Genomic DNA, 22,948 nt, shown 5'->3' with positions numbered 1-22,948 from the left:
GCTGAGGACAGCGATGAAAGAGTACTGAATATCTGTACTCAAGTACAAGTACTGTTACATTACTAAAATATTACTCAATTACATGTAAAAGTACTGCTGTTAGAAAAAAACTTAAGTAAAAGTATTCTTATCAAAATGTGAATAATAGTAATAAAAATCATAATATGACCAGATGTAAAATTCAAATGGAAGAAAAAGAACCAAATCAAAGTTTTTTGAAAAAGGAAAAATGTGTGAAATCATCATTAGAATGAGGTTCTGCAGAGCTGCAGAGACGTTCTGACCTAAAAATCTTTGTTCTCCACATGAAAGAAAACATGTTTGTTTGGTTCAGACCTCAATAAATATCACATCATCACGACTTTGATTGTTTTTTTATCAGTGAACATGAAGACTGTGATGCAAAACTGATCATTTCTACTAATCGTATCACATATCGCAATCAAAATAATCACAATATGATTTTTTACCAAATTCTGCACCGTTTACCAAATCTCATCTTCTTTGTGACTGACAGACAGATAACAGATCAAATCTGAAATATGACATCATGCTGCAGCCTCGTCATCATTTTCTCAGGATCACACAAAACAGAAAATAATTTAAAGTCAATCAATAAATATGTAAATAATAATCAGTAGATAAAGGATGTGCTCAGAAAACAGATTAATAAAGATAAATAACTACACAAACACACAATAATAATAAAAACAATAAATACACAATAAATGAATAGATACAGTTGAATTAAAAGCCAGGATGAAGGTATTATGAGTGATGATCTCTTGTTCTTCATGTGTGGACCTGAAGTACACTAAAGTTTGAACTGAACTAATGAAACACCTCCTGTCCTCTAAACCAGTGTTTCCCAACTCTGGTCCTCAGGATCCACTGTCCTGCATGTTTCTGCTCCGACACACCTGATTCAAATGATCAGCTTGTCATCGAGCCTCTGCAGAAACCTGACAACAACCTGATCATTTGATTCTGTCTCTGGGTGTTGGACTTCAAATTCATCACTTTGTTTGAGGATCGAACCCACGACCTCAAAACTCCTGAGAACTTACTCCTGGAATCATGCAGTCCAACACAAACTTCAATTTTCAAGCTTTTTTTTAGATGTTGGCCTTCAGAATTCATTGACACCTCAACAACAAACTCCTCAGCAGACCTTTAACACACAGTTATTTGTCCAGACACTTGACTTCTGTCTTAAAACTCTCAACTCTTTCCTCTCAGTCTTGGACTTAAAAAAAAAACACCTTCCTACCTGAGGACTGAACTCTGGACTGTAAACCTGTTAATTTCCAACTCGCTCCTGACTAACTCATCATTAATGGCTTCTTGTTCTCGTTGTTGCTCGAGTTTTCGTTGTTGTTCAGGCCAGTATGTTACCGTCCTGCAGAAGTCCAACGACTCCCCTCGGTTTAGCGGCCTGTTCAGCAGAAGTTAGAAGCCAGTTGAAAATTAATTTGCAACTTAGGAGCTAATTACCATGAAACTGTGTTACCAAAGAACAGATGTCTTTAAGCAGCTGTCTGTTTTCCCAGGATGGTGGAGGAATGATCCCCCAAACCTAACCAATCCAACCAACAACATAATGACTACCAGCCAATTAGAGGCAGAGTAGGACGGGTTCCCATCCAGGAAGTAAACCCTCGTCCCCGATGTCTTTGAGTCGATGATGTGAGCTCATGTGAACTTTCTGTTTCAGGTGATGTGAAGGAGTTCGGCTCGACTCTGGAGGTCAGAGGACTGATTGACAGGACTCAGTCTTTGTCCAATGTGGACATCCTGATCTCCCCCTGTGACTCCACCCACAAGCCTACCCTCACCTGTCCACCTGTCTCACCTCCACCTGCCGGGACGGACACTGGCGTGGACAAGCCAGCAGAGAAAACACGGCTGGAGGCGGCAGCGTCCTTCCCTCTGGACAGGTCAAAGGTCACACCATACTCCTCCCCCACCCGCAGCCCCTCCCCTTCCTCTCTCAGAAGCCCCACCCACCGGGATCAAGGAGGGGGCACCAGTTTGATCCGCCCCCGTTCTCCCAGCATGCCCCACTGTCTCACAGTGCCAGTGGAGGAGGACAAGAGGACATCCAGGCCGTCTGACAGGGTACAGGAGGGTGAGACAGCGGACATTCTCCATGGTAACAGAGAGGAGGAGGAGGACAGGACGTACCCGACGCTGCGCTCCAAGAGTCTGAACATCAACCCGAGGAAGACGAGGACGAAGGAGACGCCGCGCTCAGCCGGCAGCGTGAAGGACCTGGTGTCTGCGTTTAGCGGGTCCACAGAGGGACAACAGACGAGGACCAGAGAGTCTGACTGAGGAGACGCACAGTGATCAGCTGGGATCAATATGTTTAGAAAACCAGTGACACCAATGTGGTTTTGTCTTTAAATAAATCAATCGATCAGTTTCACACAACAAAGGAAGGAACAGTCGGAAAAACGAAAACAACAAAACAAACAAACAAACAACAAACAACAAACACTGAAGAGCTGCAACCATTAATCTATTAGAATCAACTATTCAGTTAATCTGCTTCTATTCTCATAATCAATTCATTATTTTGAGTCAATTTTTATTTAAAAAAAAAAAAAAGTCAAAATTCTTTAGCTTCTTAAATGTGAATATTTTCTGGTTCTGAGTTGTGGATAAAATATTGAGACATTTGAGGACGTTAGTTTAAACTTTGGGAAACACTGAAAGACATTTTTCACAGTTTTCTGACATTTTATGGACCAAAGAAATAATTGATTAGTGGAGAAAAAGGTTGATAGATTATAGTTTAACAGTTTATTCTGGTATAGATTACACAACAGTATGTATTTCTAAAATATTTATAAATGTTTTTTTTTGAAGATGACAGAAGTAATTAATCATTTTGAGTCTTTTTTTGTTATTTTTATGTAATTATATGTGGATAACCAGAGTTTTACAGTCGAGTCGAGTCCATATCAAGCAGTCTAGTCATGAAACCCAAAGGGGCGGAGCTACACTGTGTAGCAATGGCTGTCATTGGTACTTTCAAGATATTGTTGTCATAGAAACAAAATCTGCATACAGTTTTTTTTTCTGCCAGACACAATAACTGAAGAGAAAAATACTGACACAAAGTTCAAGTCCTGCTTCTTACAGAAAGCTTTAAAATAAAGGATCAGACTGTAACAACAGCAAACCCTTAAAAAACATTTGTAAAATGTTCATTTTCTGTCTCAGTCTCAGTTCCACGTCTTCTGCAGGCATCTGTTTGCAAGAAAGATTTTGCTTATTATGAATTCATCATTATTCGTTATCTAAAAGTCACCAGAATGCAGGAAACAAAGTTCATGAATTTTTTCTCAGGCGGGACTCCACAGATTCTTCGCTTTCATTTCTGAGGTGTCATGGCTGTCAGAAAGACGACGTCCTGTCAGGCCGCAACTAATAATTATTCTCATCATCAATTAATCTCCCACTGATTTTCTCCATTAAAGTTGAAACACAACTTTTAAACTCTCACTAGTGTTTCCAAGTGACCTGAACACAACAGCAGGTCACTTCCTGTTTCCTGTGACCTGCAGCACTTTGGAAATAAGAGAGAAGAAAGAAGCATGTTCACTGGAGCTGAACTGGAAACTGCTGTTGATGAAACATTTGAAGAAAAAGAGTGAATTTATTATTATTATATTATTTAGTTCTGTCTGTACTTTTACACCGAGCATCACCTGATGATAATCCAGAGCTGTCAGAGTCGCTCTGCTCTGCTCTGCTCTGCTCTGCTCCAGATGTCCTCTTCATATCTTCATAATAGATCCTGTTTGGACCCACAGTTGCAGAGTTTTTGAAGAATTCATTTTTATTCTCTACATTTGAGCTCAGCTTTCTGTCTCACCATCACCGTTTAGATCATAACTACTTATACCTGTGATCAGGCTGATATTGGAATGAAAATACAGGAAAGATTAAAGTTTCTATTATGTTGCTGTATTATATATTTGACTTTATTTCATCTTTTAGAAATATTTCTCGTACGTAGCACCGACAGGATAACCAGTGTTTCTGTGCCTCAGTTTGAGAATCTAGGATTTTCTGGATAATGAAGAGAACATCTGAAGGGAAAAATGGTGACAGAGGCTGAAATAAACTTCTTTCATAACCGTCACACTGTGCAACCAACATTTACCTCAGAATGATGAGTTCAAGCAAAAAGTGTCTGTTTCCACTTGAACTCATCGTTGCACAGAGACTCAGAACAACAACAACAACAATAACAACAACAACAACAACAAGAACTCAGCCGCGTCGTCTGTGGTTTGTTTTGTGTCTGTAGGTCTGTTAACAAACAGCAGCTGATTTTTTTTCATATTATAATATTTAAAGTTATAATTCACAGCTCACTTCAGACTGTTGTATATTTTTATATGTGATAAAAACATCATGTCTTTACTGTTTGTTGTAAAATATGTTGTTAAAGATCATAAACATGTTGATAACCTGTAATGATTTTATTATCAACATTAAAGCTCATCAATGAACTGATCAGTTTTTAATCTGTCAGTGTTTGATCCACTGCAGCTCTTTAAAGTGTTACAAACCGGCTCAAGGAATGCAACAAGAAGGGGAGTCCACACAGGGGGTTAAAGTAAAAACAAGAATAATTTATTAACCTAAAGCTAACGCAGAATGAAACACAACCCAAAAAGACCACAAGGTGGATGCCAGCTGGAGGAAGGGAGAGACAGAGTGAGCAAAGGGCCCAGCTTTTAAGCTCAGAGGCCCAGGTGAGCTCAATCAGCTGATGACCCTCCCATGTCAGCCAGTGGACAGCTCCAAGCTTAGGGAACCAATGAGGAGCCTGTCCATTATCACCTGGAGACAAGAGGGGAGAGGGAGGGGAGAAAGGGCAGACAGGAGGGAAAAACAAGAAACAAGCTCTTTTCCTGACTGACACGTAACAAAAGGGTAATTCTGTTATTTTCAGTGTTTTCAGGAGTTTCACTGTAATTCCACTACTTTTGGCAGTAACTACACATGTAACTAATTACTTTTCTCAAATCGATAACAGTTACAGTTACTGAAATGTGATCAGGCTGTTTACTCGTTACCTTGTTGTCTTACCTGACACCGCAGAGGACAGCAGACGGAGGAGACAAACGCAGCCTGTTCTCTGATCTGTGATCTGATGTCACCTGACCTCATGGTGGCGCTACACACTTCAGAAGATGTGACTTTATTTTCATCACAGTTTAATACAAACTGTTGATCATATAATTATTGATTAACTTACTGTAGCAACACTCAATGATCCGACTTCCTGCACGTCTTCTTCTATTAAATCCTTCTGTCCAAACAGCAGCCAGTAAAAGTGCAGCTTACAGACAGATGCTGGTCAGCACTGCGCCCCCTGGTGGTCAGGAGTATCAATAACTCTGCAGTTATTTCACTGAAACAGAAGTACCTACAGGAACATGAGTGGTGCAGCTGTGACATCACGTCTTTATATCTGGACAGTTTTTGTGCTTCACTCACTCGTTGTGTTCAGGACTCGATGTGACCTGTTTCACTGGACTGGAAACTGGACTCACCCAGATCTGGATCTGATCAGACCAGGACCTGGACACACTGTTCACTCAGAGAGCTGCAGCTCAGCTGTTGTGTTGTTTACACTCTGGCTGCCATGACAACAAGGAGACACATCTGCTTCCTGTTTCTTCTGTGCACACACACACACACACACACACACACACACACACACACACACACACACACACACACACACACACACACTCTCTCTCTCTCTCTCTCTCTCTCTTCCATCACTGTGGGGTCATTGCACCCTGGAGACCTGAGCTGATGATTAACAGTCTAATAAAACAATGGAGCCTCATTATGAACAATATTAATATTAAAATCTGACCTGAAGTGACCTCCAGGTTTCATCATGTTAAAATGACCTCAGACTTTATGATGAATATCATCTACATGCATCTTCAAAAGAGAATACTGAGTGCAAAACAGAAACCTGCAGGAGTATAATGTGTCTCTGCAGCCCTGAGTCCTGCCTGCAGGTCTCTGATGAACTGAAGTGTCTCATCATGTTGTGGAGATTTCCCTGAACATGAACCCTGAGGCTGCAGAACTGAAGACTGAAGACAGTCAGACTTATCAAACAGAAGAAGTCCTTTAAATAACTGCACACTTTGTCCACAGAAGGACAGACGGCTGATTAAAGGACAAAAACACAATCAGAAAGAGTCTTGGTTCCATGAAACAAATGAAATGTTGAATCATCATGCAGCTCTGTCATTATAAGTCTAATTATATACTAACATTTAATTTATTCTTTGATTCTGCTATTAGATATATTTTTTTTTTATTTGACTTTTTGTTTTTCTGGTTGTTCTTTGTCTCATCTCTGCAGTGATCAAATCAAAAGAAATAAAAAGGTGATCTCATAAGAACTTTGGTGTAACTGTCAGGTTTCTGAGCTCTGAGATCAAGTCTGCAGGTGCTGCATCTCCCGTCATCATCATGACCATATCATGACACCATCATCTCTGAGCCGATACTAAAAATAAAACAAACACTTCTGAGAGTTTAAATAATGAGGCCATGCAGGCACAAAGAAGTTTTAACCAGCACAAGCCACGTTTCCACCAGAGAAACCAGGTCTGAAAAGTTCCTACAGTGAAACAAGAGAACAAAGAAAATCTTTTTTTTAGCCTTTATTAATTCAATAAAGTCACTTCCAGTTTCTGGTCCAAACAAACAGACAGAAACAGAGTTTATGGAGCCAGTTTATAATAATGATGCTGCAGAAGAAGAACGAGGCTGCACAGTGTTTCCATTAACAAATGAAAAAATAAATCATGACTTCAGGGTTCAGGAAGCTGCAGAATCAGAATCTGTTGAAGGTGAACTGATTGTGGAGCTGAGGACTGTAGATTAAAGATACAGAATGTCCTCAGAGCTGAGACAGAGACAGTACTGTGGAGGTTTGGACACTTTAACAACATGAAGCAGAGAATAAAGATCCTGCTGAGGAACCAATGAGCCGACAGAATTTAACAAGAAGAAAAACTTTAAACTGAAGCTCCGACCAGACAGAAGGGGAGGTTTAACTCCTGGAGGACCTACAGGATCCGTAACAGACATGAAGACATTCAGCAGGACAAAGACTGACACCTCCTCATGGGGGGCGACAGAGAGCTGAAGGGAGGCAAAGATCCTGCAGGAGGTGAAGAAAATCACTCCTTCTTCTACAAGTCCTGATGTAAATGTAAAATAAACCTAGACTTGCTGCTCAGCCTGACCTCTAGTTTCTCCTAGTGGTCACATGTGGTATTGCATCACTGTCCTCACAGTCCACCATTACAAAAGACAGAACACCTTGAGCTGCAAACAAGCTCAGTTTTGAGTTATGAGGAAATTTTGATCCACGGAGGTTTGATATTTGTAAAAACTTTTCTCGAGCAGAGAAAAGAGATTTAAAAATCACTAGTGCACACGTTCAGTCCGATGCACCACTGTTTTGGATTTTGCACCAGGCGATCAGTTCTTATCGCAGTGAGCAGGAGCCATCTTTGGGTCCAGTATCCTGTTTAATACATCAGTCAAGCTAAACTTTCTCTCTGTCAGAAAACAGCCAAGAATTCACAACTTCAAACAATTTAACGATTTTTAAAATGTTGAAAAATTGATCCTGTCACAATCTTGTCAATTGAAAAATGGATGTACGTCTGCGCTCCACCTGTTTTCACATGTTTGGACTTGTTTTTCACTAGTGGTTAATCTGGCAATAATTTTTCCACCATTGATTAGTTCTTTGGTTCATAAAATGTCAGAAAACAATGAAACATGTTGATCAAAGTCAGAAGACGTCCTCAGATGTCTTGTTTTGGAGCATACGTCTGTGGACATCAACTGTGATCAGTCTGACAACAGGAGGACATTCATTTCTAATTTAAATTTCTAATTCATTTAACAACAAGTTCAAAATGTGTTAAAACTCAAACTAATAACACGTACTGATAACACAGGTTTCAAAATGTTCTGCTATAATCATCTTTGTTTTAAAATATATTTTTTATGAAAATGTTGGCCCTTTAAAGTTGTGTCCCAGATGATTTCATCAGGCATAAAAAGGGTTGGCTATACTCTAAGGACCCCTGTCTCACCAGTCAACTTTACATTTTTAGACAAATTCATTCAATAATATTTCTATCAGATGTGTGTCGACCATAACATGTCGACTCTGTCGTCCTTCTAAATCAAAGATTAATAAGAATTACAGTTTAAAAATGTGGATTTTGATGAACATTAAGAGAAGTCTGTAACTTGAATGAAAAAATGGAATATATGTATCGACTCTAAAATGTTAACAGACAGGAGCTGAGTGAAGGTGATCATGGATCAGCAGGTGTGGTGATTATTAAATACTCTCTCAGCCAGTCACAACAAATCAATTGTGCTGCCTTCAGGTGCTGCAGGAATTTCATGAAATATAAAGCAGCTGCATACAGCAGATACTGTAAGATTCAGCCACAGGCGTCCGTAGATCAACACAGACTGATTTACTGACACTAATCACATTTCTTACCCTCAGTCATTTGGTTCTGAACTTGACCTGTTGGTAGGTTTGCTAAATGCCAAAATAACTGTCCCCCATCCTGATAAAAATGCCTGCTGTGTGCGCAGAAGTGCATCCATGTGCTGTATAATTAAAGGTTCTGGTTTCGGGGTTTGGGATTTTGGTCCCTCTTCATTAACATCTATCAGATTAGCAAGAACAATTTGACATAGAAGTCAGATTTGACACTGAGACGATTAAAAAGCAGCAGGGAGACCAAACTTTAGAATATAAGGTTTGCATTTCACTGAGAGGAGGAGCAGCAGGAGCTCGTTGCACCTGCAGTCAATACTGAGGGCAAAATGACCCACAAACCAGCCAGCAGAGCATGATGGGAACAACAGACACAAACAGGCTGAGGTCATGTTTCTGTTATATAGTGCAGCTGATCACACTGAACATGAAGCTGTGTCAGTCTCACACACACACGCACACACACACACACACACACACACACACACACACACACACACACACACACACACACACACACACACACGCTCAGGGGGCGGGGTTTAGAGTTCAGGGATTGGTCCACATTAAATGCCGCACAGCTTCTTCCTATTTCTCCCCCTTCATCTTGCTGTCGTACGTTCCGGCGTTCTTGTACGCTCCCACGTAGCCCGTGTTGTCCACCAGCTCCTCCCGCCCCTCTCGACCTCGGCCCTTGCCGCTCTCGTCGAAGCGCTCCTTGTGTGACCCGGTGTAACGGGACGAGTCGGTCAGGCGGTCCACCGCCGGAACCTTCGCCACTTTCTGACGGACACACACAGAGGACAGGACACACGTCAGATCTTTTCTCTGCTGACAGCTGACAGTGCTGCTCCACAGTACTGCCACCAACAACAACATTTATATTCTAATAAAATAAAATAGGATTTTTAAATATAAAAGGCTGCACTGACGTACACCTGTGAGCTCCACCTGTTTTTCTATTGCATGATAATTTTTCCACTAATTGATTCATTGTTTGGTCAATAATAAGTCAGAAAATGTTGATCAGTGTTTCTAAATGTTCAAAATGACGTTGCCTAATATTAAATACAATCAGACCTTTTATGATAAAATATGACACTTCACTTCTATGTCCATTTTTAAGCAGATGACACTGTTTTATACATCCAGAGTTTCAGGATTAGAAAAGATAAATGTGTCACAACTCAAAGCTCTGGTTCTGCACAGTAACCGAGGTTCTTTAGTTTGATCAGTTTGAAGAACACAGTTTTTCAGTTAAGTTTTCTGTCTCACCGTCACTCCAACGTTGGTGGGCTCTTTGCCCTCCACCAGTTTAAAGATGGACGCCAGTGCCTCCTCTTTACTTTGACCCTTGAACCTCTTTGGAGCCAGCTCCTCCAGCGCCCTGCAAAACTCCTCGTAGGTGATGACCCGCGACGTCTTCTGTCTGCACGCACAAACAACACAAACAACACAAACAACACAAACAACACAAACGCATGACAAAACACTCAGACTCAGCTGTGAATCAGAGCTGAAGATATTCTTTTTGTTTTTACCATGAATCATCTTATTAAATGTCAGAAAGTATCTTCCAACCATCAACCAGATCAAACAGTCCTGATTTGAGATGTTCTCTGCAGGTTCTCACCTCAGCTGTCACTCAGAAACTGAAACTCGTCTTCAGACTCACTTGACTTTGGAGAAGACGATGTCCACGTCGGTGCTTGTGATGTTCTTGCCGTCGATGATCTTGCAGTCTTTGCACAGTTTGGCCCAGTTCTTCCCGTTCAGCTCCTTCCCCGTGGCCTTCGCGTCTCCGTGGACGGCAAACTTCTTAAAAGACGTGAGCAGCTGCTCCATGTCTGAACTCTCCGCCATGATGGGAAGATACCTGCAGAACAGAACCGGGGAGAAGATGTCTGTGAAGATTCTCAGTCATCCAGGTGGAGGACGAATGTCTGTGTGCTCCACCTGTTTTCACATGTTTGGACCTATTTTTCAACCAGTGATCAATCTGGCAATAATCTTTCCACCAATCGATCAGGTGTTTGGTCCATAAAATGTCAGAAAATGGTGATAAATTCCATAACAATCTTGAAACAGGAACGGCAGAGAGAACCTTTCAAAATGAAAGACTCTCAACAAGTCAACTACACACTGAACAGAAGCTGCAACAGAAAAAGTTTCCAGATTAAACTCACTCTCTGATTGGTTGGTCTGTGTGACAGAAAACATCACATATAGGTGAGCCTGTTCGCAGCACCAAGAAAATCTGACAGTAACCATGACGACCAGTGTTAGGGATTGCATCAACGTGTGTGATCACACAAGTCTGAGAAACCAAAAGTGAGGTCATGTCTCACACCCTGACACACACACACACACACACACACACACACACACACACACACACACACACACACACAGAGTCCAGCCTGAATGTGTTCCTCATGTGTTCTGATGCTGTTGTGGAGAACCAACCAGACTAAACTGACTCGCTGGACTCACATTCCCAGTATGCCTTGTGGGGAGACCTGCCCCATCTCTGCCTCTGATTGGCTAAACCCTGCCAGTCGTTCCTGGCTTCTGTAAAATGCTAGTATCAGTCCAGCCATTGGCTGAGGTATCACAGCGTCCACTATCTACATTTTAAAGTCCACGGGATGCAAGAACAACCTGAGCTGCAAACAGCGTACACTGAAAACAGGAAATGAGCTCCTGGGAGGCTAACAGTAGAAACGTAAACAAGCTAACAGCTGTTAGCTTTTCTTTTGCAGTGATATAGGCATTTTACTACCAGAGCTCACCTCCCAACATGCAAATGTTCCACCAAATCAAGACACCTGAGTATGTAATGCTAGACAAATGCTAACGTTTGCCAAGCTATAATGCTAACTGATGCTATGAACTGGTTATGAGCAGGAGAGCAGCAGGTCACAGTTTGGTTCCTGATGTTGTGTGAAGACTGTTTCCCCATAAAATCCCTCACCTCCCTTACTCCTAACCTCACCCCAACTTCAACCTAACTTCACCCCAACTTCACTCTAACTTCACTCTAACTTCACCCCAACTTCACCCCAACTTCACTCCAACTTCACCCCAACTTCACTCTAACTTCACTCTAACTTCACCCCAACTTCACCCCAACTTCACTCCAACTTCACCCTAACTTCACCCCAACTTCACTCTAACTTCACTCTAACTTCACTCTAACTTCACTCTAACTTCACTCCAACTTCACTCCAACTTCACCCCAACTTCACTCTAACTTCACTCTAACTTCACCCCACAACTCACAGATATTCAGTTTACTGTCAGAGGAAAGAAACCAGAAAATATTCACATTTAAGAAACTGAAATCAGAGAACTTGGACTTTTTTATTTAAAAAAAAAGACCCAAACTGATTGATTAATAAAATAGTTATAGGTGAGAAATGTAATAATCGATTAGTCGATGTTGAAGCGTCACATTGTGTTGAAATGTGACCTGTGTGTTCAGGAGAGGATGATGAGGAAGGTCCTTCATGTCCTTCATGTCAGTCCAGCAGCTTTTCACCAGGTGTGTGTGTGTGTGTGTGCGTGTGTGTGCGTGTGTGTGTGTGTGTGTGTGTGTGTGTGTGTGTGTGTGTGGGTGGGTGTGTGTGTGCGTGTGTGTGTGTGTGTGTGTGCGTGTGTGTGTGTGTGTGTGTGTGCGTGTGCGTGTGTGTGCGTGTGTGTGTGTGCGTGTGTGACATGACTGTGGGATCAGTTGTCAAAGCAGAGTGTGTTGTGTTTAAGAGGATGGTCAGAGTCCTGGATCAGAGACAGACTGACACACACACAGGATGATGTGTTCAGGTACAGGACTGAGCGTAGGCCATCAGAGAGTTCAGTGGATAATGTTAAAAACTTGCGTATATCAGCAGTTTTCAGTGTTTTTAGCTGCAGGTCCACTACTGACTGATAAAAAAAAAAAATAATAATAATAAATAAATTAGAAAAGCAGGACTGTGACAGACAGTCTGTGTTCAGCTGCTGCTGTTATGAATTCAGATTTAATATATTCAGGCTCATGTTTCCTCACCACAGCTGCTGACTCGTCTCCTGCAGCACTTTTTCAAAAGCAGATTCATTTTGCATCAGAGAGAACGTGAGCTAAATAAAAATGACCACATGTCTCCTCCTGATGTCGTGTCCTGATCAGTGGTCATATTCAAACGTGACTGGTCGTTGAAACTCTGCATTTTAATTGGATGTTGTCATTGTATGAATGAGTGAATGAATGAGTGAATATTTTTACTCAATTACAAGTAAAAGTACTGGAGTTAGTAAAAGTATAAAGTATTAGTTACTTTGGTCCAATAATTTCATGGTAAAAAAGGTGGTAATTACCACGTAATATATTTAAAATTTCAAAAAAAAATCCATAAATTTTATGGTTAATTATGTGATGTTTAGTAAGTACTGTTTTCATGTAGTGGATGCTAAAGAGCACAAATACATCAGCATCATCCACATGTAAACATAAACATCATTTCAACATAAATAATAAATAAATAAAAGGAGAAATCACACAATCCAAGTCAAAACAGCCAAACACTCTATTTAAATCTCTCAGTCTAAGAAGGAATTTTATTTCGTGGTTAAAGGTTTACAGGTTCTGTAAAGTCAATGAAATTAACTTAATTAATAAAAAAACAATTAATCACATTTGATCTTTTCAGTCCCTCCAGGATTACACAGGCTGTTGTTTTGGGATTGTTGTGTCCCAAACCATCTGATTTATATATATTAGATATATATATTATATATATATATATATATATATATATATATATATATATATATATATATATATATATAAGGGAAGTTGTGATGCTGCAATCGCAACAATTCACACAAATTCAACCAATCCCTGTGAATTCTGTGTAGCCCTGCAACTTTGTGGAAACTTTTCTGCAAACTGGACCAATCATTGTTGCTCCCTGCAGGTTCCACCAATCACAACGGTTCCCTGTACAAACATCACACACGTTTGTCTCAGTGAACTGCCACTGTTTTGTTTGATTATTCACCAGTTTTTTGCTTTTGTCATCATTATTGACATTTATTGATGCTCCGCCCACTTTTATTTTATAATTTTGTGCTTGTTCCAAAAAGATTTTGCCTCTTCATGGAACACGCCTCAGGTTCTTCATCTGCAAATGAAACAGATTTTGCTTGAGTTTTTGTCATCATGAGCCGTTTTGGTTTTGAGGTCACTGAGAACTTTTAATGAATTAAAACACAAATGCATCGCAGTATTTTTAGAAAAGCTGCTATGAAATCAGAGATTTTAGGACAAAACAATCCCAAAAACAACCTGCGAAATTCTGGAGGGGCTGATTATCCCAAGACTCCAATAAAAACTTTCTTTTGCAGTTTTCACTCTCCTGCAATTTAATTCCCCCCAAAAAAGTCTAAAAACAACACGCAAGTTTCTAGAAGAGCTGCGGTGAAATCAGAAATTTCAGAATGAAACAATCCTGAAAACATCCTGCAAAATCCTGGAGGGGTTGATGAGGTCACTGCGATTTAACTCGATCTGATCAATCACTGTGTCGTCTGTATGACACCAGTTCAGTCCATTAAGTATGTGTGAGGTATGTTATGCATTTCATGTTACATTATATGAAATGTCCATAAAATATTTCTCTCAGGCAGAACTTGTTAGTTTATTCAGCAGCAGAAACGTTGGAACCACTGACAGCTGCAGAGTCCGTCAGTCACAGCTGATCAATATTCATCAATAAACAGATTATCAGAGGAAACAGACCAGGACAGAGGAAGATGTTCAGGTGGAGGAGGAGAGGTGGAGCAAATCTAAAAAGTGTTTAATATGATATTAATCCTGTGATACGGTGGAGTGATCATGTGATTCATTACAGTCACACAACTTCCACACATTCCTCCACAATCACTCCGTCCATCCAACAAAAATCATCCAAACTCTTAATTCTTCTAAAAAACTACAAACCTCAGTTTGTTTTGGACTCTGAGACCTAAAAAGAGACTTTTACCTTCACCGGGACATTTTTTTGTTGACAGAGAACATCATCAATAATGAACAGAAATAATCGTTAACTGAAGGACGATCTGAATAATAAGAATAAAGATTATTTATGTGCACAGGTTGGTTCTTTATACAGATTTAATTTATTATGAGGGTTGTTTTTTTAAGAAACTTTTTTATTTTGTGCACTTTTTCACTTCACTTCAGCACGTCAGCAGAAAACTGACTGTAACCTGCAGCCCGTCCCCTGAAGAGTCTCCAAAAACACTTTTTGTCACTTTTATCACATCTGAAGAACTTTTTTCACAGTTTACGTCGCTGAGAACAGACTACAAACACCTGACAGGATTTAAATATTTCATGATAGAAAGATTTAAGTAAATCAAAGTAATAAGACACAGACAGATAGAAAGAGAGACAGACAGTCCTGCAGTCTTACCTGTCTGTCCTCTGTCCTCCTCCGTCTGTCTCTCCTTCTTCTTCTGGCCCTCAACAGCCGTCGCAGCATTCAAATGAGCTCCACAGTGCTGAGGGCTTGTTATCGTCTGTTTATCCCATCGCCATGACGACACCCTGTCCCACATCAGGGGAGGGCAATAAAACAGAGGGAGGAGAGGAGAGGAGAGGAGAGGAGAGGAGAGGAGAGGAGGAGTGTTGGTCCTCCTGTCAGAGCCAAAGGTCAAAGGTCAGATGTTACATGCTGTGTTTCAATACACCTCTACAACATAAATACTGACTATATAAAATCTAAATATTTATTCACACTGATTGTCACAGAAGATAAATAAACTTGCAGCTGCAGGCGGCACTGGACGGGTCCTCGTGTCTCTGCGCCAGTCAGGGCGAGCGGTGGCCGTGACACCGCGGCCAGATGCCGTGTTTTGGGCATCAGAGGAACGGTTCTATGTCACTTCCTGTTTCCACACTGACCACAGTGTGAAAATTTCATGTGAATCAAATGATGTTTGGCACAGGAAGCTTACTTCCTGTTGCCAGTTGGTGGTGCGGTGACCATGACTCCTGATTGTCATGTAGATGTGTTCAGGGTGGGACTTTGATCAAACGTGAAATCTGGTGCACAGTGGACCTCTTACACACCAACTGTGGCTCACACCAATTTTGAAGTCGTTATGATTCGTTCTGTAGGAGGGGTTTTAAAATACAAACAAATCGCCAAAATTTACCACCAAATTCAAAATGGCCGACTTGCTGTTGGGTTCAGCCAGTGGGTCCAAGAGATTTTTTTGTGCATCTGGGTGTGATGTAGATGTGGAGCAGGACTCTGTGAGACGTGGAGCAGGACTCTGTAAGACGTGGAGCAGGACTCTGTGAGATGTGGAGCAGGACTTCGTAAGATGTGGAGCAGGATTCTGTGAGACGTGGAGCAGGACTTCGTAAGACGTGGAGCAGGACTCTGTAAGATGTGGAGCAGGACTTTGTAAGACGTGGAGCAGGACTCTGTAAGACGTGGAGCAGGACTCTGTAAGACGTGGAGCAGGACTTTGTAAGACGTGGAGCAGGACTGTGAGACGTGGAGCAGGACTTCGTAAGATGTGGAGCAGGACTTCGTAAGATGTGGAGCAGGACTTTGTGAGACGTGGAGCAGGACTCTGTAAGACGTGGAGCAGGACTCTGTAAGATGTGGAGCAGGACTTCGTAAGATGTGGAGCAGGACTTTGTAATACACTTACATTACTCCTCCAGTAACCAGCCAACATGGACAGAGAGACTAAACAGCCTAAAGCAAGTTTGGCTGCTTTGCTGCAGTCGAGGCGACAAACGAGTGAAGATGAATCAATGTTTTAATCCCAAAAGTTTGAAACATAAAGTCTCATCTCCTCCTGCCAGTAAACATCAGAGCAGAATCAGGGTGACTTCCTGCTGTCCTCTGTCCTCTTTTGTTTTGAGACTCCTGCCTCGCTGCAGTTTCAAAGCAAGAAATGCTCAGTAGTCAGTCTCTGACAGATGTGACACACATGACACATGACCAAACACATGATCCCCTCCAGGATCACGCCTGGCAGAGGTCATACAGCAGGGGGGCGGGGCCACAGAGAGACTCAGGACCAGTTGCTGATCTGGTCTAACTGGATTCTGACTGGTTCACCTGAAGACCACAGAAGCTCTGACTTTAAATATCTAATCTCACACATCACATCATTATGTAATCTGGAGCTGTTGCCACGACAACACAAACACAAAGACAACAAAGACAACATGTGTAGGAACAGGAAGTACTTCACTGTGTATAGGTGGACAGGAAGACGACAACAGGATGGACAGATGGTGTGATTCTGGACATGACCTTCACTGAGTCTTTTCATGTTTTTAAGTTGACTCAAAGTTAAGTCATTTAATTTGTCTGTAAAGTTTGTTGGTTTGCATCAGTTCAGTTTGACTCTTCTGTGTTTCTTTACTGAAACTATTTTGGATGGATACACGTTTCAACCCACAAAATGACAAATCAGGATCAAGTATGATGAGACGGTTTAGTCTCCTGTGGTGTTTTATGTCTGTTGTGGGTTTATTTTTCATGTGTGCAGCAAAACTTCTTCTGTTATTTGTGAACACACATTTAATTAGTGATAATTTAACACATTTAAAATTACTTTGTTAATGAGCTTTTCTCTCATCACATCAAAACTTCAAATAAACTCCCTCTGTTTTTACCAACAACATCCCAGATACTCGCCTCAGATTTCACAGTAGTAGAAGAATTGACAGGTTAGCTAGCTAACTGGTTTTCTTTGTAGCTAACGTTAGAGGTTGGTCTGAGTAGCTAACATTAGCAGTTGTTGTTTGCAGCTAACGTTAGCAGTTGTTCCGACCTGCAAATGTTTAAATGTTGAGTTCTTGGATGATGACAGCAGTTTCACAGCTGGACTGTCACTGTACTGTGATATTTGTTCCTCTTTTCTGATTTAAAGACAAAATAAAGTTAAAGTCATGACGATGAAGCGACTGTCAGATCAGCTGTTTTCTCTCAGTGATGCTGTGAGACGTGTGAACACTGCACATGGTAGCATATCATTCTTTATTCTAAAATCCATTTTAAAATTGTGATCTTGCTAAAAATCCCCATTTTTACTAAATGTGACTCTAATCTCATTACTTATTTTGTTCTTTAACTGTAATGAAAAATATATTTTTTTGGTATCCTAATTACATAACCCTGTTGCATGTAATCAGTTACTGTTTATGACAACGTCACAATAACAAAAATACAGAATTCAGAAGCAGAACCAGGCTGAACTAAATGTTTAAATCTCACCCTGTCTGTCTCTGTCTCTGTGTGTGTCTCAGAGGACACAACAGGATGTGACCTCATGTCCTCAGTTGTTGTGTCAGCAGGAAGCAGCTGTCAGTGTGGGAGGACTTCAGAATGACATCATGTGGTTCGCTCAGGGTGGGACGCTCTCCAGAGACCAGGAGGCCGAGTCATGTGACCGCCGGGAGCTTTTTATATTGATTTGATGGAAAAGCATGAAGACATGAATCTGTTCTGAGATCAGGAGGCAGCGGGGGACGTCTCCGTCCTCTGTTCACTGTCTCCACCTGCTCACAGGATCACGTTTAATCACACACACAGTGAAATACTTCATTTATCATATAAATCTTATAATTCTAGATGTAACAGATTTAAAAAAAACTTTTGTATTTGTTTGTGTAAATATACAACACATTAAATTAAAATAAATAATTATTATTATCAGCGTCTGCAGGAAGTTGAGATGTTGTAATCATAACAATTTACACTAATTCAACCAATCGCTGTTAATTCTGCACAAACTTTTGTCCAAACGTTCTGAAAATCCGACCAATCATTGTAGTTAATCACCGCAGTAATTCCACCAATCACAGGGTCACACATGTACGTCTCAACGAACCAACTCCACGTTTTGTTTTATTATTCACTAGTTTTTTTGCATTTATTATATGTTTTTATTTTGTCTTTTATTTGCTCTGAAAATAACTCATTTGTTGTTATTGACATTTATTAGAAAGACTGCAGGTTTAACACTCCTCTGCTCTGTCCTTCGTTGTCCTTCGTCCTTCGTCGACTCTGAGGCTGTCGACTGTTTGACATACAGGTTATAGTAACGATGGCGGATCGTTAGCGGTTGAGTTGAACATAAACTGGACAACCAGATGAAAAAAATTAAGTGAAACAAAGTTAAATAAATGTGATTTATGAAGAGGAAATAAACAACCCAGGTGCTCATTTTTGATTGTTAATGTTTTCATGCTGCCCTTCATCAAATCCCTCCATGATGTCATCCAAAAAACTGTGATGTTTTTAGGCTTTTTTTTTTTTAAGTGAAAACTGCGAAAGAATTAAAAGTTCTAAGTGACCTCATGATGACAAAAACTCAAATGAAGACGTGTTCCTGGGACGTATTTCAAAAACTCAAAGTCAGTTGAAACAAGGACAGAATTAAAGCTGCAAGCGGAACCGGACGGACCCTCTGTGTGAGCGGAGACATGAAGCAGCTATGACTAAAGAGCCTGACAGTCATGTAGATGTTCAGACCAGGACTCTGATCAAACGTGTGAAGTTTGGTGCTGATCGCATCATTTACACCAAAGTTAAGGAATTTTGTGTTTCATGGCGAGACATCAAAATTCACTGACACGCCATGGCGTTGACCAAACATTTTAATAACACTGATTTTAAAGTCAGTGTGATCAATTCTGTAGGAGGAGTTTGTTAAAATACAACACATGGAAAACATAAAAATAGACCACAAAATTCAAAATGGCCGACTTCCTGTTGGGTTTTTAGATGATGGTTCCAGAGACTTTTTCGTGTGTGTCTGGTAATGATACATGTGTACTGATTTTCGTGCATGTCTGTCAAATGTGCAGCTTTTTTATTTGGTGCCTCCCACCAAAAGCTACATCAGACAAAATACTTCAACACGACTAACGTGTGCCAAGTTTCCTGCTCCATCAAATGCATTTAGCCGCTCAAAAATGTGACTGAAGTTTGCGGGGAAGAAGAAATAAAATATTTAAATAATTTGACCAAATGCAATAGGCCCTAACTCTAAAATCAAAGTGGGCGGAGCATTGATAAATGTCACTAAGAATGACAAACCTTGTGTTGTTTTCAGTACCTCTGAAAAAATAACAAAAACATAAACGCAAAAAATACTAATAAAAAAAAAAACACTGAGTCATTCATTGAGACGTAGACGTGTGATGTTTGCACAGTGGACTGCTGTGATTGGTGGAACTCACAGGGAGTAACAACGATGGTTCAATTTGTGGAAAAGTTACAGACAAAATTGTGAGGTTGTGCAAAATTCACAGGGATTGATTGAATCTAAGAAATGCAGCAACATGGAGGAACTGATTCATTTACTAAAACTCAACTTGAATCAGTTATTTTAACAATTATTGTTAATAACTGATGATAATTGTGGGATGTGGCTTGATAGAAAAAGTCTGAGAACCACTGTGTTAAGGTGCTAGCATGCTAATGCTAACAGCTGTTTACAAACACACTGTTGCCGTGGTTGGACAACAACAAACTGGACCAATCAAACTGCAGAGAGTTTGTTTCCTCCATCAAAAGGTTTCAGATCAAACAGCATGAAGCTGCTGCTGAACTGGGCAGCTGCCAGAGAACACACACACACACACACACACAGACACACACACACACACACACACACACACACACACCGACCTGAGAGTGAGTGTGTGTGTGTGTGTGTGTGACATACTTCTCATTGCCGCTCCTTTTTGATTGACGCTGTTATGATGTTGTCGTGGCTGGTTGCCGGGACAACCCCTCCTCAAATCGCAGAGGGATGATGACATGCAACAACACATATCACACACACACACACACACACACACACACACACACACACTCAGATGTTATCAGCCTGATAATAAATCTGATGTTTTAGTTTTAATGAGTTCTCATGTTGCAGCAGAACTGATCTCAGTGCAGTCTGTCTCTAACTGTGTGGGTAAGGAACCAGCTGATGATGTCATCATGTGGATTTATTGACTGTAACGCTAACGAACTCATTAACCCTAACGAGTCCTTGTCACCATGTGGTTCCATTCAGCTGGTGATTCTCACAGAAACAGAAACATGACAGATGAAGATCTGATCAGTTCTCAGGTCAGATGTTCCACTGCAGACTCTTTAATCAATTTAAATATACCTTAAAGGATCATTTTTATGTTTATTATGAAGCTGATCATACTGTGATCAATCTGGTAATCATTTTTCCACTAACTGATCAGTTGTTTGGTCCATAAAACATCAGAAAATGGTGAAAAATGAATCCTGTCATAATCTTGTCAATTGAAAAGCAGGTCCAAACATGTGAAAAGAGGCGGAGGTTTCACATGTTTGGACCTATTTTTAAACTAGTGATCAATCTGGCAACAGTCAACATCCCTGAATCTGAATCCAACCCACAGCTCAGCTCAACCCCGAGCAGGAAGGATCAGGAGCTGCAGCTGGACGTCAAAATAAAAAGAAACCGATCAGATTCTGTCGTTTATTGTTAAATCAGGTTAAAATCAGCTGAAACAGTGAAAAAACATTAGAAGCATCTCAGAAGAATCTCCAGCTGAAACATCCTGGATGTGAAGCAGAAACACACATGAAGTGAGAAACTGACAGGAACCGGTCAACGCTCAGGTGAATCCTTTTCCTCTCTGAGAGTCACATGGTCAGACTGATCCCGCCCTCATGTCTGAAAACTTCAGTCTGAGAAGCATCAACTTCATTCAGCATCTGAAGTTACACAATGAACAATAAGTCTGTGATAATATTAACATAGCTAATGCTACGTTAACATTAGCTTAACAGCTAATAGTACCTCTGTGAATCAAGAGGACTTTTCACACTGCATATCTTTAACCCCGGGCTAACTCAGCCCCTTTTCACACACATATTGTAAAGTCAGGGTTAAGCTAAGCACAGCGCTGGACTAGCCCTGGCTTACATCGTGTGTTGGTGCACCAACTGACGTGAACTTTTGACTACTCCGCTCACACTGGCACTTTTAAGCCCAGGGCTTAATCAATTTTCAGGGGATAACCCCACAAACTCAGGGTGAACCCTGCTCTGGAGCAGGGCCAGCTAGTCCAAGGCTAAAGTTGGGGTAGCCCACTTTGGAGTGTTCCAGGATTGTGCCAGTGTGAAAGGTTCCTTAACCTGGGGCTAACAGCTCCCTGAGCCAGGAGCTAACAGCTAACATCTCCCTTAGCCTGGTGCTAACAGCTCCATTAGCCTGGTGCTAACAGCTCCATTAGCCTGGTGCTAACAGCTCCATTAGCCTGGTGCTAACAGCTCCATTAGCCTGGTCCTAAGTGCAGTATGAAAAGCCCTCATGAGGCTGAACCTCGTATTTAAACTCCAAAACAATGACTTGGTTCCACCTCTGATTCTGAATCTCACTGGTGAACATGTTCGATCTTGTTTGTTTCATCATGACAAAAACTGATGTCTAAAAACAACAATTCGCCGTTTTATAGGTGCCAGGCTAGCTGTTTCCATCTGTTAGCTATGCTAAGCTAACAGGCTGCTGTAGCTTCAGATTAATTGTACAGATATGAGTAGATTCAGTCTGAACATGTGAATCTCAGACAACAATAATCAATCTGATGGGGCAACAGATTTTCTATCGACGTCGAATGATAAATGTTGAACTGCTCCTTTAACATGATGAGACCCTGAGCTGCAGTTTGCAGCACGGCAGTGAGGGGGCGGTACCCAAACAACAACAGGAGAACACGTCAAATAAACACGTCATGAAGATGCAGTGAAAAAGAGCTTTAAATCAAAATACAAATATCGATAAATAAAAATAATAAAGTTTTAATTATTAAATTAATGTGTTTACTTCATGTATATATTTTATGATGAATATAATAATGATTCTGTGTTCCATGTTGCATTTATTGATTTGATATTGGACCTTTAGGTTCCTCAGATCCTCAGAACAGAACATGTGTGCTGGTTGTTAGCATTAGCATTAGCATGACTATGGGTTGTTCCTGCTGCTGCAGCAAAGACATGTGGCGGAACCTGACACAGACAGAACCATCATTACACCACTGGAGAACGTTCTATGTTCTGCTGGGTGTCTGTTCTATAGAAGCTGATGGGAGAAGGTCTTTAAACTCAAGAGATCGACTTCATCTGACCTTCGATGAAGAAATAATAAATGTTCTTCACAGAACCTCCCAACAGCTTCAGCAGAACCAACACTAATGTCTGCAGGAGACTCTCCGAATCAAGGATTATTCCTAAAGGGCTGAGGTTCTACCCAGAACCTTTAGCTAATGAAGAACCCTTTTTGAAGAAA

At 40.8% G+C, this 22,948-nt stretch overlaps 2 protein-coding genes across 2 annotated transcripts in view; one reads left to right on the top strand and one right to left on the bottom strand.

The window, feature by feature from the left end:
- LOC146332412 (transient receptor potential cation channel subfamily M member 1-like) overlaps nucleotides 1-3,177 on the top strand; it is a 37,359-nt gene extending 34,182 nt beyond the window's left edge. The window contains 1 exon segment of the mRNA XM_084723839.1: nucleotides 1,715-3,177. Within this exon segment, the coding sequence (XP_084579965.1) occupies nucleotides 1,715-2,334 (620 nt within the window). The 3' untranslated portion in view covers nucleotides 2,335-3,177.
- Nucleotides 3,178-8,761: 5,584 nt separating this feature from the next.
- Nucleotides 8,762-15,150, bottom strand: tppp3 (tubulin polymerization-promoting protein family member 3). Its single transcript, XM_084726366.1, has 4 exons — nucleotides 15,049-15,150; nucleotides 10,269-10,469; nucleotides 9,869-10,022; nucleotides 8,762-9,376 (listed from the first exon to the last, which is right to left on the bottom strand). The coding sequence occupies exons 2-4, from the start codon at nucleotides 10,454-10,456 to the stop codon at nucleotides 9,182-9,184; spliced, it is 537 nt and encodes a 178-aa protein (XP_084582492.1). The 5' UTR covers nucleotides 10,457-10,469; nucleotides 15,049-15,150; the 3' UTR covers nucleotides 8,762-9,181.
- Nucleotides 15,151-22,948: the final 7,798 nt, after the last annotated feature.

This window comes from Lutjanus erythropterus, chromosome 1, assembly GCF_056507025.1.
Source record: "Lutjanus erythropterus isolate fLutEry1 chromosome 1, fLutEry1.hap2, whole genome shotgun sequence".
NCBI lineage: Eukaryota > Metazoa > Chordata > Actinopteri > Lutjaniformes > Lutjanidae > Lutjanus > Lutjanus erythropterus.
This window is presented reverse-complemented; position numbering and strand designations above follow the sequence as displayed.

What these genes read in the sequence shown, in the direction of transcription:
- tppp3 (XM_084726366.1), bottom strand. Translation starts at nt 10,456, where the DNA reads ATGGCGGAGAGTTCAGACATGGAGCAGCTGCTCACGTCTTTTAAGAAG. An exon ending in ATCGTCTTCTCCAAAGTCAA is followed by an intron (nt 10,023 to 10,268) that starts GTGAGTCTGAAG and finishes TTGTGCGTGCAG; the next exon opens with ACAGAAGACGTCGCGGGTCA. An exon ending in CCACCAACGTTGGAGTGACG is followed by an intron (nt 9,377 to 9,868) that starts GTGAGACAGAAA and finishes TGTGTCCGTCAG; the next exon opens with AAAGTGGCGAAGGTTCCGGC.